The 12181-nt window shown below is 36.4% G+C and overlaps 1 protein-coding gene across 2 annotated transcripts in view; it reads left to right on the plus strand.

The window, feature by feature from the left end:
- Positions 1-3927, plus strand: part of RRAGB (Ras related GTP binding B) — a 32275-nt gene extending 28348 nt beyond the window's left edge. For both annotated transcript variants that reach the window (XM_070605583.1, XM_070605582.1), the window contains 3 exons: positions 1212-1303; positions 2362-2477; positions 3401-3927. In XM_070605583.1, the coding sequence (XP_070461684.1) occupies positions 1212-1303; positions 2362-2477; positions 3401-3498 (306 nt within the window). In that variant the 3' untranslated portion in view covers positions 3499-3927. The remainder of the gene's footprint in view (positions 1-1211; positions 1304-2361; positions 2478-3400) is intronic.
- Positions 3928-12181: the final 8254 nt, after the last annotated feature.

A 12181-nucleotide genomic window follows, 5' to 3' on the forward strand; every position in this document is an offset into this window, starting at 1 on the left:
CATTGCTATTAATGTTAATTAAACATTGGATCCTTTTGCTAATATGGCAACAGAGGGCAGAGAATGCAGAGTGCAATTTTTCCTCCTTCCTTTGTGAAAACATTGTTTGTAAATGTAAATATATTTGTGAGTCATCCTTCCTTCTAGCTGGTACACCTGAGGCAAGGAGTCCTAACCAGAGTGTCTGTCTGTCTTAGCCTATTGGCAGGGGTCACTTGCTTGGAATTATGCCACCCTGAGTCCTATTTTTCATGCTAGTGTGAATAGCAAGAAGCAAGTGAACTATTCTGTCTGTCTTGATGTACATGCCACAGCAGAATTCTCTTTCAGCAGTATTCCCCTGCTACATCCACCACACATGATCATAGGGGTTAACCTCATATAAGCTGCTTGTTATTCACTAAGAGTTACAGGTGTCTTTTGTTTCTCTTGAAGACCAAGTTTAGGTGTGATTGACCATTTTCACTGAGAGAGTTGAAGTCAAGCAAGGGGAACCAGTTCCATCATTGGTCTAGGAATTATGTTTTGAAAGTTTCACATGGTTTCAGAGAATTGCCCTGTGAATTTCTTCTGATGAGTGACTCAGTTTTGCTTTCTACTAAAAACTTTACATCTGTATATTCAGCCTATAGGAAATACTTGTGTGGTTTTAATAAAACCTGAAAGTGTGAGGGAAAGTAATTTCAGATGGCATGGGTGTATATCATGAATACATTCATTTATAAATAGTAAATCCTCAGAGGTTAGACTCATTTAGTTATGCTTTTTAAATATAATACCAAAAGCTACTTTGTTATAGCCTTCATTATAATTAACGTTAAGTATACCTCAAGAACAGCTAAAAATTTTTCTTTTTCCTTTTTGATTTGTACTTGTTTTTAATCAAAGACCATCCTGTGAAATATTGAAAACAGATGTATATTTAATGATTAAAGTAAGTGAGAAAGAACAGCAGTGAACCAAATTAGATAATACTTAAATGGTGTGATAAAATAATAACCAAATGGTACTGGATGGATCATCCATAGGGATGTTGAAATTATGCAAAATCTTGGCAGGATATAGGACCGAGGAAAAGAGACAGTAAGCCAGGTGCCAAGTTTATCCTGAAAATCAGGGTGACCAAAAGACTGACAGATGTCTGCCTTGAGGAGTAGCAGAGGTGATATGACTACACTGCATTGATTTAAAGGGCTTGCTCTTTTTTATAGGTGATTTCTCACTATCAGTGTAAAGAGCAGCGTGATGCTCACAGATTTGAAAAAATCAGCAACATTATTAAGCAGTTTAAGCTGAGCTGCAGGTAAGAGATCTTGTGTGACCTGTTTATCCCTGAAAAATTTACTGTCATTTTTGAGAGGTTCAAATAACTATAGTGGACTTCACTTCTATATTCAGAATAGTTCCTTTGAAAAGAAAGCTAAACTCCAAGGGAGCCTACAGTTGACTTAGGTGAAAGTCATTGTTCTTTAATGCACACTCAATTGATACAGAAGAAGCGTGTGAAAAATATCTAGAGTGCCCTTTCAAGATGTTTGATATGATTTGGGAAGAAATAAACAGAAAATGTCCAAGAGAGTTTTGAATAAGAAGGAGGAGAATTTACCCTACCAAATTCCAAAATTTACTGTAAAACTACAGTAACTAAAATAGTGAGGTACTGATTCGGAAATAGTACAAAATACAGAGTCTAGAAATATCATATTGTCTCAGCTTTGACTAAATACAATTTGAATCTTAGCATTGCGAATATAGGAAAAAAGAATGGCTGAACATCATAATTTAGTAAAGCTTTAATAATCAAAATTATTATCCTGGTACAACTTTGATGCCCAGATGATAGAATAGGTATAAGTTTACTCCTTTTATGCCTTAGCACACTTTGAGACTTTCTGGCATGTTTATGCTAATATTTTTAAGAAGAAATAGCAAATTACATTCAAATGTAATTATCTTGTTTGTTTTCAAAGAAATAGGATCATTTTTTAAATTTCAATATAACATTCAAAAGACATAATTATTAATCTCAATGATAGGGAAATTTAAACTTAAGTATTAAATATTCTTAAATATTAGAGAAACTTTTTGTAACATGATTTTTAACATGGATCTAGGTCTAAACCCACTTTCATTTCACAGTCAATATCAAGTCCTAACCCACTTTCTGTCTAAGTCACTTTCCAAAATATGTTAAATTCAGCATTAGAGTTTCCTTAGAAAACAAAGAGGGGTTAGTGATTAACTGTATTCATGAAGCGATGAAGTGAGGTATAATGCTATGAAAATGTTTAACATAAAAGATAAGAATTTCTTATATTGCTGTTATTTTATGTTTACTCACTTTTCTCCTTTCTCCTATAGCAAGCTGGCTGCTTCTTTCCAGAGCATGGAAGTCAGGAACTCTAACTTTGCTGCTTTCATTGATATCTTTACATCCAACACTTATGTGATGGTTGTGATGTCTGATCCATCCATTCGTAAGTTTAAACTTAGCTGACATATGTTCAAAGCCACATATTCTTTAAACTAATTGCTCTAGAGGTAGTACTTTATTAGATACTGAAAAACTATTTTGTAGTGGGGATGGTTGCACAACAGTGTGAATCTACTTAATGCCACTGACCTGTACATTTAAAAATGACTAAAATGGTAAATTTATTGTTATGTATATTTACCATAATAAAAAAAAATATTTTAGTACTAGTGGTAAATAGTTTATTATTTAATAGACTTATACTTTGAAGCTTAAAAATAATTTAGACTCCAGGGTATTATGTGTTCTTCATGGGAACTTCAAAAATCAAGTTGCTAAATCTAGGGATTTTAAAGAAAAGAGAACCAAAATGTATGATTTATGCTCCATATGGTATGGAATTTTTAAAAGACTAGTCAGTCTAAGCTCTGAACTATTAAATGTTGAACCATTTTATATGTCATTGTATATTCCTAAGTACTGTATTCCCATAATTATGTTATGGGCATAAAGGGAAATATTTGGCGCTTCCATGCCATAATAGCTGTATCCGTCACAACCATTGAAATAAAGGTTCTAGCGGTATTTCCTGGGTGTTCCCAGAATTTTAAATTATCTCTGATCCACTGGCTTTTCCTGCCTTAGGTTAATATTAAAATGCAACATAAGATAATGGGTTTTATAGTATTTGCCCCAAACCAAAAGATTTTGAAAATTTATTTTGGAAATTTTGTGTTTATAATATAAACAAATCTACTTATTCAAAAAAATTAAACTCAGGTTAACTTGGGACCTCCTATTTCTGTATGTTCTTGGTGACATATATTATGAGGGATTTGGCTCTCTCTTGTTTGTTTTTACTAGTCAGACATTCCTTTGGCTGCCCGTACTTATTCTGTTGGGTATCTCCCCCACCCCTACCCTCAGCTTCCGCAGCTACTCTGATCAACATCCGCAATGCCAGGAAACACTTTGAAAAGCTGGAAAGAGTGGATGGACCAAAGCAGTGTCTTCTCATGCGCTAAACATTGCCAAATGTTGTTTCAGAAAAAAGTTGAAATACTCTTTCTTAATTAAACTTAATGTTGTATTCATATATATAGGCTCTGAAATGTGATGCTTACCACTTCTGTATTTCTTCCATACTCCCCAGTCTTAGCATTTAACCTTGAATGCTGTTACTCAAATAGCCAGTGAGGAGTTAGAAGATGAGCTGTCCATGAAATTGGTGTGATATAAAAGTAGGTGATATGTAAGTGTTCTGATAACAATGTTCCAATAGTATAAGTGTTCTGATAACCTGGTTCCAGTAGTTGTGTATGCCAAAGCCTTTCCCAACATCATCTTGTATTCCTTATCAGATAGTAACCTATAAGTTTTAATATTACTCTTTTCTCAGCATGCATTAAAAATAATCCTTAACTTCAATCGTAAATAAAATTTGCTGTTAGGGATTTCAGTGTCTGTTTTTCTTTTCCTGGTTTCTTCAACTTTTCCCTAGAAAAGAGCAAATGAATTTCACAATTATTCAAAACCTAGGGGAAGGGGACCTGCTGGTTGGGAAATAGTACAAAATAAAGTTGGATTGGAAGGATAGAGCCAGATTCTACCATTAAAGCTAGGCAGAAGAGTTTAGATATAATGCGATACGAAATAGGAAACCATTGTAGGCTTTTGAGGAGGGGAATTATGTGAAAGGAATTTTGAAAGAAAATTAACCTAGACTATATGTATGGGCTGACTGATGGCAGTTAGGGAAGCTGTGGTAGTAATCCCAGCCTGAGTTGTGTTGAAAGTCTGTTCCAGGATGCAACTGGAGAAGGAATGAATAAAAACTTCAGGGAAAATAGATAGGATTTATGAAATGTAATTCATTCTTTGAGGTTTGAGAATGGTTAATTTTATATATTCCATAACACCTAATGGGATATGCTTTCATTATGCTAGTCAAGTAGTATTAAAACCTTTTTCAAGCTGGGAGTTGTATTTGACTTTAGCGCCTAAAGAAAAGATGAAGCATTGTGAACTGGGAGAAATGGAACTTGACAACACTAACTAGAATTACTCAAAGCACTGACTTTTTCAGTCTCTGTAGATAGGATAACAGAACAGAAAAGCATTTAGGCAGTCTACAGCACAGTAAACTCATCTCATTTTTCTTGTCTCTATGTCATGAACAAACTTATTCCAGACCACCAGAACCTCACCTTTCCCCATCTTATGATCTCCAGTTGAGAGAGTTTTCACTGAGTGGCAAAGAACATGTTGTTTTTTAGGTAGTCTACATAATGTAGATTAAAAATCTAAATTCTTTAAAGAACCTCATGGGATTAATTTTATCAATGGTTATATTAATCTAATGCAGAAGGAGAGTTTTTTAAAAAATTATTTTATTGAGGTCAAATTGGCTTATAACATTGTGTAAATTTCAGGTGTACATTAATATATATCAGTTTCTGTATAGACTGCATTGTGTTCACCACCAATAGTCTAGTTTTTATCCATCACCATATATATGTGCCCCTTTAGCCCTTTCACCTTCCCCCCACCCCCTTTTCCTCAGGTAACCAGTAATCTGTTCTCAGTATCTATGTGTTTCTTTGTTTATCTTCCACATATGAATGAAATCATATGGTATTCATCTTTCTCTGTCTTTTTTTGCTTAGCATAATACCCTCGAGGTCCATCCATATTGTTGCAAATGGCATGATTTTGTCTTTTTTATGGATGAGTAGTATTCCATTGTGTATATATATACACCACATCTTCTTTATCCATGCATCCATTGATGGGCACTTGGATTGCTTCCATGTCTTGGCTATTGTGAAAAGTGCTACAGTGAACATAGGGATGCATAAATCTTTTTGAATTATTAATTTCATGCTCTTTGGATAAATACCCAGAAGTGGAATAGCTGGATCATACAATATTTCTATTTTTTTAAAATTTGAGTTCATAATAGTTTACATCATTGTGCAATTTCAGTTGTACGTTCTTTTCTTGTCTTTCAGAAGGTGCTTTTGTTTTTACAAGGTGAATAGCTAGATATAGATATAGACATTAAATTAGATGAGCACAAAAAATGAACAACATGAAGTTACATCATTACTCTATTTGCTCTTGGTTCAACCCTTGCTCAGATTCTAGGTATAACTTAGGGAATGTATGAAAGGATGATGAAAGGTTAGAAAAATAAAGTTATGAATCCACTCAGTCCTTCTTATGGTAATGACCAGCCAGTCTTCATTGTCACTGAAGACAAAAAAATGTTTTGAGATATTTGTCCAAAGATAGAGCCACTTAGAAACTGAAGAAAACACAAGTGGACATGGAAGGAATGTACATAGAAACAGATGGAGAGAAGAAATCAAAACCAGAGTTGTTAAAATTATAGAATTAGTGATACAATGAAATGATGCTTTTTATAGGCCGTTAGCTATGTTAGTAGGATAGGGCAATGGTTCTCAAATTTGAGCATGTATCAGAATCACTTGGAGGGGAATTGTTAAAACATGCACTGCTACCCTACCCCCACCACCGAAAGTTTCAGATTCAGTAGGTCTAGGATGGGGCCTATGAATCTGCATTTCTAACCAGTTCCCATGTGATGCTGGTACTTATCCCACTGGTCCAGAGTCTACACTTTGGGGACCATTTCTTTAGGGAAAAGAAGATGTAGGAACAGGAGTGGGAAAACGTATTCACAAGGATTGCCAGAAAAAGTTGAAGGCATGATACTAATGTAAGATATATATAGTTTAGAACACTGATTCTCAAAGTGATCAAAAAGTTTGGGAAGCACTGTTTTAGACAATAGCAATAACTAGGAAGCTTCTATTTCCTAAGTAATATGTTGCAAATTGAAACCATTGCTATAGCATAAAGAGAGTATGGATAGTGATTTGTGTTGGGAACTAGCTTTTTCCAGTTTCAACCAGCTTTATTTGCTAACTCAATAGGATACCATGAAAACTTAGGTGGGTTGCCAAATGAAAACAGGGCTACCTTTAGTTGAATATTTGCTAAGTGTCAGATTGTAAATGCTTTATAAGGATTATCTCATTTAATCTTCATGAGAACCTGATGAGATAAGTTGCTATCCCATTGTTTTAGATGGGGAAACTGGGCCCAGAGAGGATAAGAAACTTTCCCACAGTTATGCAGTAGTGTGGAAGCTGGGATTTGAACTGAGGTAGTCTAACTCCAGAGCTTGTGCACTTAATCTTAACTTTGAAGTTATATGGCTTTCCTGAATTTAAGGGCCTACTCATGGTGGAGAGTTTGAGGTGCACCCAGGTGCAGTACCTAGCTGTGAGACTACTACTGTGTTGGCTTCTATGGAAATAGTAAACCAAATGCTTGTGAATCTAACTCTTGTTTTCACTGGGGCTTTCCCATATGGAATAAGAAGCATTCATCACAGTAGGCAGTAAAAAGCAGAGTCAACAGGAGGAAAAAAACCTCGCTTGAAGGATTTAGATCAAACCTAAGCAGTTTTTCAGTATTTAGTGTTTTCTTCCCAGAATTGGGCTACTATGAGCAGTTATAGCTTCTATTTCTCTGGAGCCCCTTTAAAAACAGGAGAGAAGAAGTTTGTAACTTTTTTGGTCACCTACAGCAGTGCTTTGCAAAGGCCAGCTTATGTTTTCCCACTTAAATTCCTAACTTCCTTATAAAGCAGGAAGGCAGTCAGGGTCTTCCTGCAGCCTCACTAACAAGATTTCTGGCCTCATTGCATGTAAATGTCCTCACGGTGTGTAATTTAGTGGAACATAATCAGCATTTTTTCCAGCTTTATTGAGGTATGATTGACAAATAAAAAATTGCATATATTTAGTTGGACAATGTGTTTGTTTTTTTAAAGGTGTACAATGTAATGATTTAATATACATATACATTGTGAAACGATTACCACAATCAACTTAATTAACACATCTATCACCTCACATAATAGTTACCTTTTTTTTTCTGGTAAGAACACTTAAAATCTATTCTCTTAGTAAATTCAAGTATACAATACAGTATTGTTAACTATAGTCACTATACTGTAATTAGATACCTAGAACTTATTCATCTTTGTCCTACCTGGTACAATCACTGTTCTACCTGCTTCTATGAGTTCAACATTTTTAGATTCCACATATAAGTGAGATCATACAGTGTTTGTCTTTCTGTGTCTGGCTTATTTCACTTAGCATAATGCTCTCCAGGTTCATTCATGTCACAAATGGCAATGTTACAAATGGTTACATTGGAGTGAAGGAGGCAGAAGTCACGCTCACTGGGCATGAAGAGTATGTGGACAACGATGAACCTAAGAAGTGACAACTCCTCCTTCCAGAAGTATAGCTATGGGGCCTGCCCCGTGGCCGAGTGGTTAACTTCGTGTGCTCTGCTTTGGCGGCCCAGGGTTTTGCTGGTTTGTATCCTGGGCATGGACATGGCACTGCTCGTCAAGCCATGCTGAGGCGGCATCCCACATGCCACAACTAGAAGGACCCTCAACTGAAAAAACTACACAACTATGTACTGGGGGGATTTGGGAGAAAAAGGAAAAATAAAATCTTTAAAAAAAAAGTATAGTTATGCAGGGAAGAAAAGAGATAAGATGGCAGCAAAGTCTAGGGAAGTATTTTTTCATAACTCCTTAAGAATTTCTTGCTTGGGCTGGTCTCATTCCAAAAGAAATTTCTCAGTCTGACCAGCAGTTTCTGAATGAAAGACTGCCTCATATATAATCTATTTTCAATGCCAGATATATGCTCCTCTTGAGCACTTCTTCAGACTGGAAAGGCTCAACTCAGTGTAGAAGAGAAAGCAGCCAAGTTCTCACCCCATAAAAACAGGAAACTGAATTTCTTTGGAGTAGCTCAATTGGAAATAACTAACTTTTGATAGCTCCCTTCATTCTAGCCCTGGAACAACAATTATGATTTCCAACATTTATTGATTGCTTATCATATATTATGCACTCTTCTAAGAATTTATATATGTTAATTCATTTAACCCTCAAAAATTCCATTAATTAGGTACTATTATATATGATAAAACTGAGGCACAAAGAGGTTAGGTTACTTGCCCACAACTTGTATGGTTAGTGAGTGACAGATCTGAGACTTGAATCCAAGCAGTCTAGTGTGTGCCACCAACCTCTCCTGCTGTAGTGCTGGAATAGCAGAAAAGATTTTAGATAAGGAGATGCCTGCAGTCTGTATAGCTCAGAAACTTCAGATTGGGGTGGACAGAACTAGGCAGACACACTATCTCTCTACTAGGTTGAAACTAAATTAGCCCAATAGGGTATCACTTTAAATTTTCCTTCATATATTAGCAAGCATTGACTGAGCAGCCCTATGTATTTATCTCTGTTTTAAGCCTTGTGGTTGGGAAGACAAAAATTCTGCTTGCAAAAAAGGTCTTCTCACGATACTGGAAACTCCTTGAGGGCATAAACATGTCTATTTCCCCTCCCCACTGTCTCTCCCCAACACAGTATACTGCCTGACATGTCATAGGCATTCACTAAATAGTTGATGAATGAATGAGTAAAGCTTCTGCTCTAGTTGGTCTCTATTCTAGAGAGGGAGCAAGCAATGCTGGCTGGATTAATTGAGGTCAAGAATAAACGTAGCTCTAGTTAATAGCTTTTAGATTGCTGTATAGTCAGATTCTTTTTTACGTCATCAGTTGGAGGCAGGGGGTCAAATTCCTGAGCCAGCTGGTTTCTGTTTTTCTGAGCCAGACTGCTAAAATACCTCTCAAAACTTTGAGCGAGACAGAGGTATTTTGCTGCTGTGGGCCTTTGAGAATAAAATCAGTTCATATCAGGCTATTCTCTGATTGGTATCTAGGAGGAGAAGGATGGCCAAGGTTATGTATACTTCCTACTTTTTCACTGCAGACACTATCTCTGCCTCTAGTCATGCTGTCTTAGAACTGTCAGGGACTGGGGTCTGCAAACCCCCAAATCAGATGCCTGGTCTTCCTTTTGCCCCCTACTCAGTGAGATAGGTAAGGTGCAACTTTCAATGGCTCAGGTTGCCAAGAGCTACCTAGATGTCTGAATATGGAAGATAATGACTTTTCTCTAAGGTAGCCTGGTGTAGAAGTAAAAGGATGGGCATTAAAGTCAAACCAAGTTTACACTTTCTAGGTGGATTATTTTGGATATTCTCTTAACCTCTGCTAGCCTCAATTTCCTCATCAGTAAAATGGTAATAATACCAGCATTACCAGGCAGTATGAAGAATGAGATGAGATGAGATAATGTATCTAAATCTCCCTAAATGCCTGGAAAATATTTGGTACTCAACAACAGTAGATAATAACAGCAACAATAAAAGTTCATCCAGTTGGTAGATCCATGGTGAGATGAAGCTGGAATACTGGGCTCAGGAAGATGTTAAGGGGGAGGAGACTTGATTAACTCCCCAGAAACTGAAGCTCTAAACCATTGAAATGTCATGAGGCATTGGAGTCTCTACAAATCTCTGGCAATTCTGACCCTGGCAAGGTCAATAGAAAGCTCCACAGTTCTGCCTTCCTAAGGCTTCACATGAGCAGAAATACTCCTTGTGGTACTGAGGGAGCTTAGCTCAGAGATGTACCTGACTATCTGTGGCTCACTCTACAGACCTGGGTCTGATTTGGTAACCATGATGGCAATAGCTCATTTGCCTAATCTATATCCATCCCTATTCAGTCTCCATCATACCTTGCTCCTGACTGGCTTTCCCCCTAATCTGATCCCCAGTTCTGTCTCTACCCTTCTCGGTCATTCTGGTCTCAATCTCACTCAAGATTGCAACTTCACTCAGCATCCTGCCGGAATAATAGAGATAATAACTGCTATTTGGAAAGTCATTTTACTTATTTTGTTTCATCCCCAAAGTAATCTTACTTAACATTCTCCTGCTCAAAACTATCAGATGGTCCTTACCGTTCAGACATAAATGCTGAAATATTTATGGATGAAAGGATAGGCAGTGTGAAATTTGTTTCAAAATTACCTGGAGGTGTGTGAGGAGTAGGTAGGTATATAGATGAAACAAGAGAGGCCATGACTTGATAATTATTAAAGCTGAGTGATGAGTATATATTTGAAACATTACATAATAAAAAATTTTAAAGTAAATAGAAAAGCAAAATACAGATAAACACAAATGTGCACATACACAAAACAAAAACAAAACTTCTCAGATCACCTCTCATCACACTTAGAAAAGACACAAAATTGCTTAACAAGACTTTAAAAGGACCTACATGACTTGTTTTGATCTCATTTCCTACCACTCTGCTCCTGTCCTGCAGAATTTTCTCCATACTGTTCTCCTTGCTGTTCTTTGAATATGCTAAGCCTGCCTGTCCACAAGTGCTTTGCACCTGATGTTCCCTCTGGACCACTCCTTTCTCAAATATTCACATGACTTGCTCCTTCATTTCATTCAGGTCTCTGCTCAAATGTCACCTTCTCAGAGAGATCTTTTCTGATGATGAAAACCCCATTCCCACTTGTTACTCTCTAACTATTTACCGTTTTTCAGTTTTTAAAAAGTACCTATCACTATCTGAAATGGTAATAAACATTTTTTGTTTACTTGCTTATGTTTTGTCTCTCTCAATAAAATGTTACTTTTCTGAGGACAGGGACATTGTCTGGTGCACCGTTATATCCTAAGCACCTAAAACAGTCCCTGGAATATAATAGTTCTCAAATATTCATTAAATGAACTTAACTGAATTGTAAGTAATTATCATGGCCCTTAAGTGAAGCCCCAGGAAATGTTACTGCCAGAACAAAGGCAGACACGTGGAACACAGGCAAGGTAATTATTTAGTTCCTCATGAAGTCAATATTCTTCAAACATTAGTTTTTAGCATTTTTGAAATTATAATCAATTTTCCTACCAATACGTTTTTATATCTCTTTATTTCAAAATAAAGAATTTGGTGTGTATTTATTACATGTGATTTTCTAAAACCAGACAACTTCTTGGGAGACATATTTAAAAGACATAACGTTCAGCTAATAAAACAACGCTTTTTTTCAGTAAACAGTATACATCATGCACTATTTGTTTTCAGAATTCCATCTGACTTGGACTATCACCTTTAGACAACTCTCAGTTGATTGGTCTCAGGTTAGCGATCTAGCCTATAGAGTCATGCATCGCTTAATAATGGGATATGTTCTGAGAAATGTGTCATTAGGCAATTTCGTCATTGTGTGAACATCACAGAGTGTACTTACACAAACCCAGATGGTATAGCCTATTACATACCTGGCTATATCGTACTAATCTTATGGGACCACCATCATACATGGAGTCTGTTGTTGACCGAAATGTTGTTATGTGGTGCATGACTGTAGTTGCACATTGCGGTTTGTGTGTCACAAAATTATTCAACAGAGATTAATTAACTAGTGCTGATAAGAAGTGAGCTTTTTAAAAAATTTAATTTCCATTTGAATGTGCATTCTATTTCAGCAGTAGGGAGACCAATTCACATTTCACTAGTTAAATTAAAAATTTCATGTTGAGACCCGAGTTACCTAAGACTATGTTTATGATATGTCCCTTTGACACTGCAGTGCTCATACAGATCTGGCTCTGGCAAACTAATATATGACATGTAGTCGATGAGGCCTAAAATTCTGGTAGAGCCCTAAAAAGAGCTATTGATAAGAGATGAGACAAGGAAGGGTTC

The sequence above is a fragment of the Equus przewalskii genome, chromosome X, assembly GCF_037783145.1.
Source record: "Equus przewalskii isolate Varuska chromosome X, EquPr2, whole genome shotgun sequence".
NCBI classification, from domain to species: domain Eukaryota; kingdom Metazoa; phylum Chordata; class Mammalia; order Perissodactyla; family Equidae; genus Equus; species Equus przewalskii.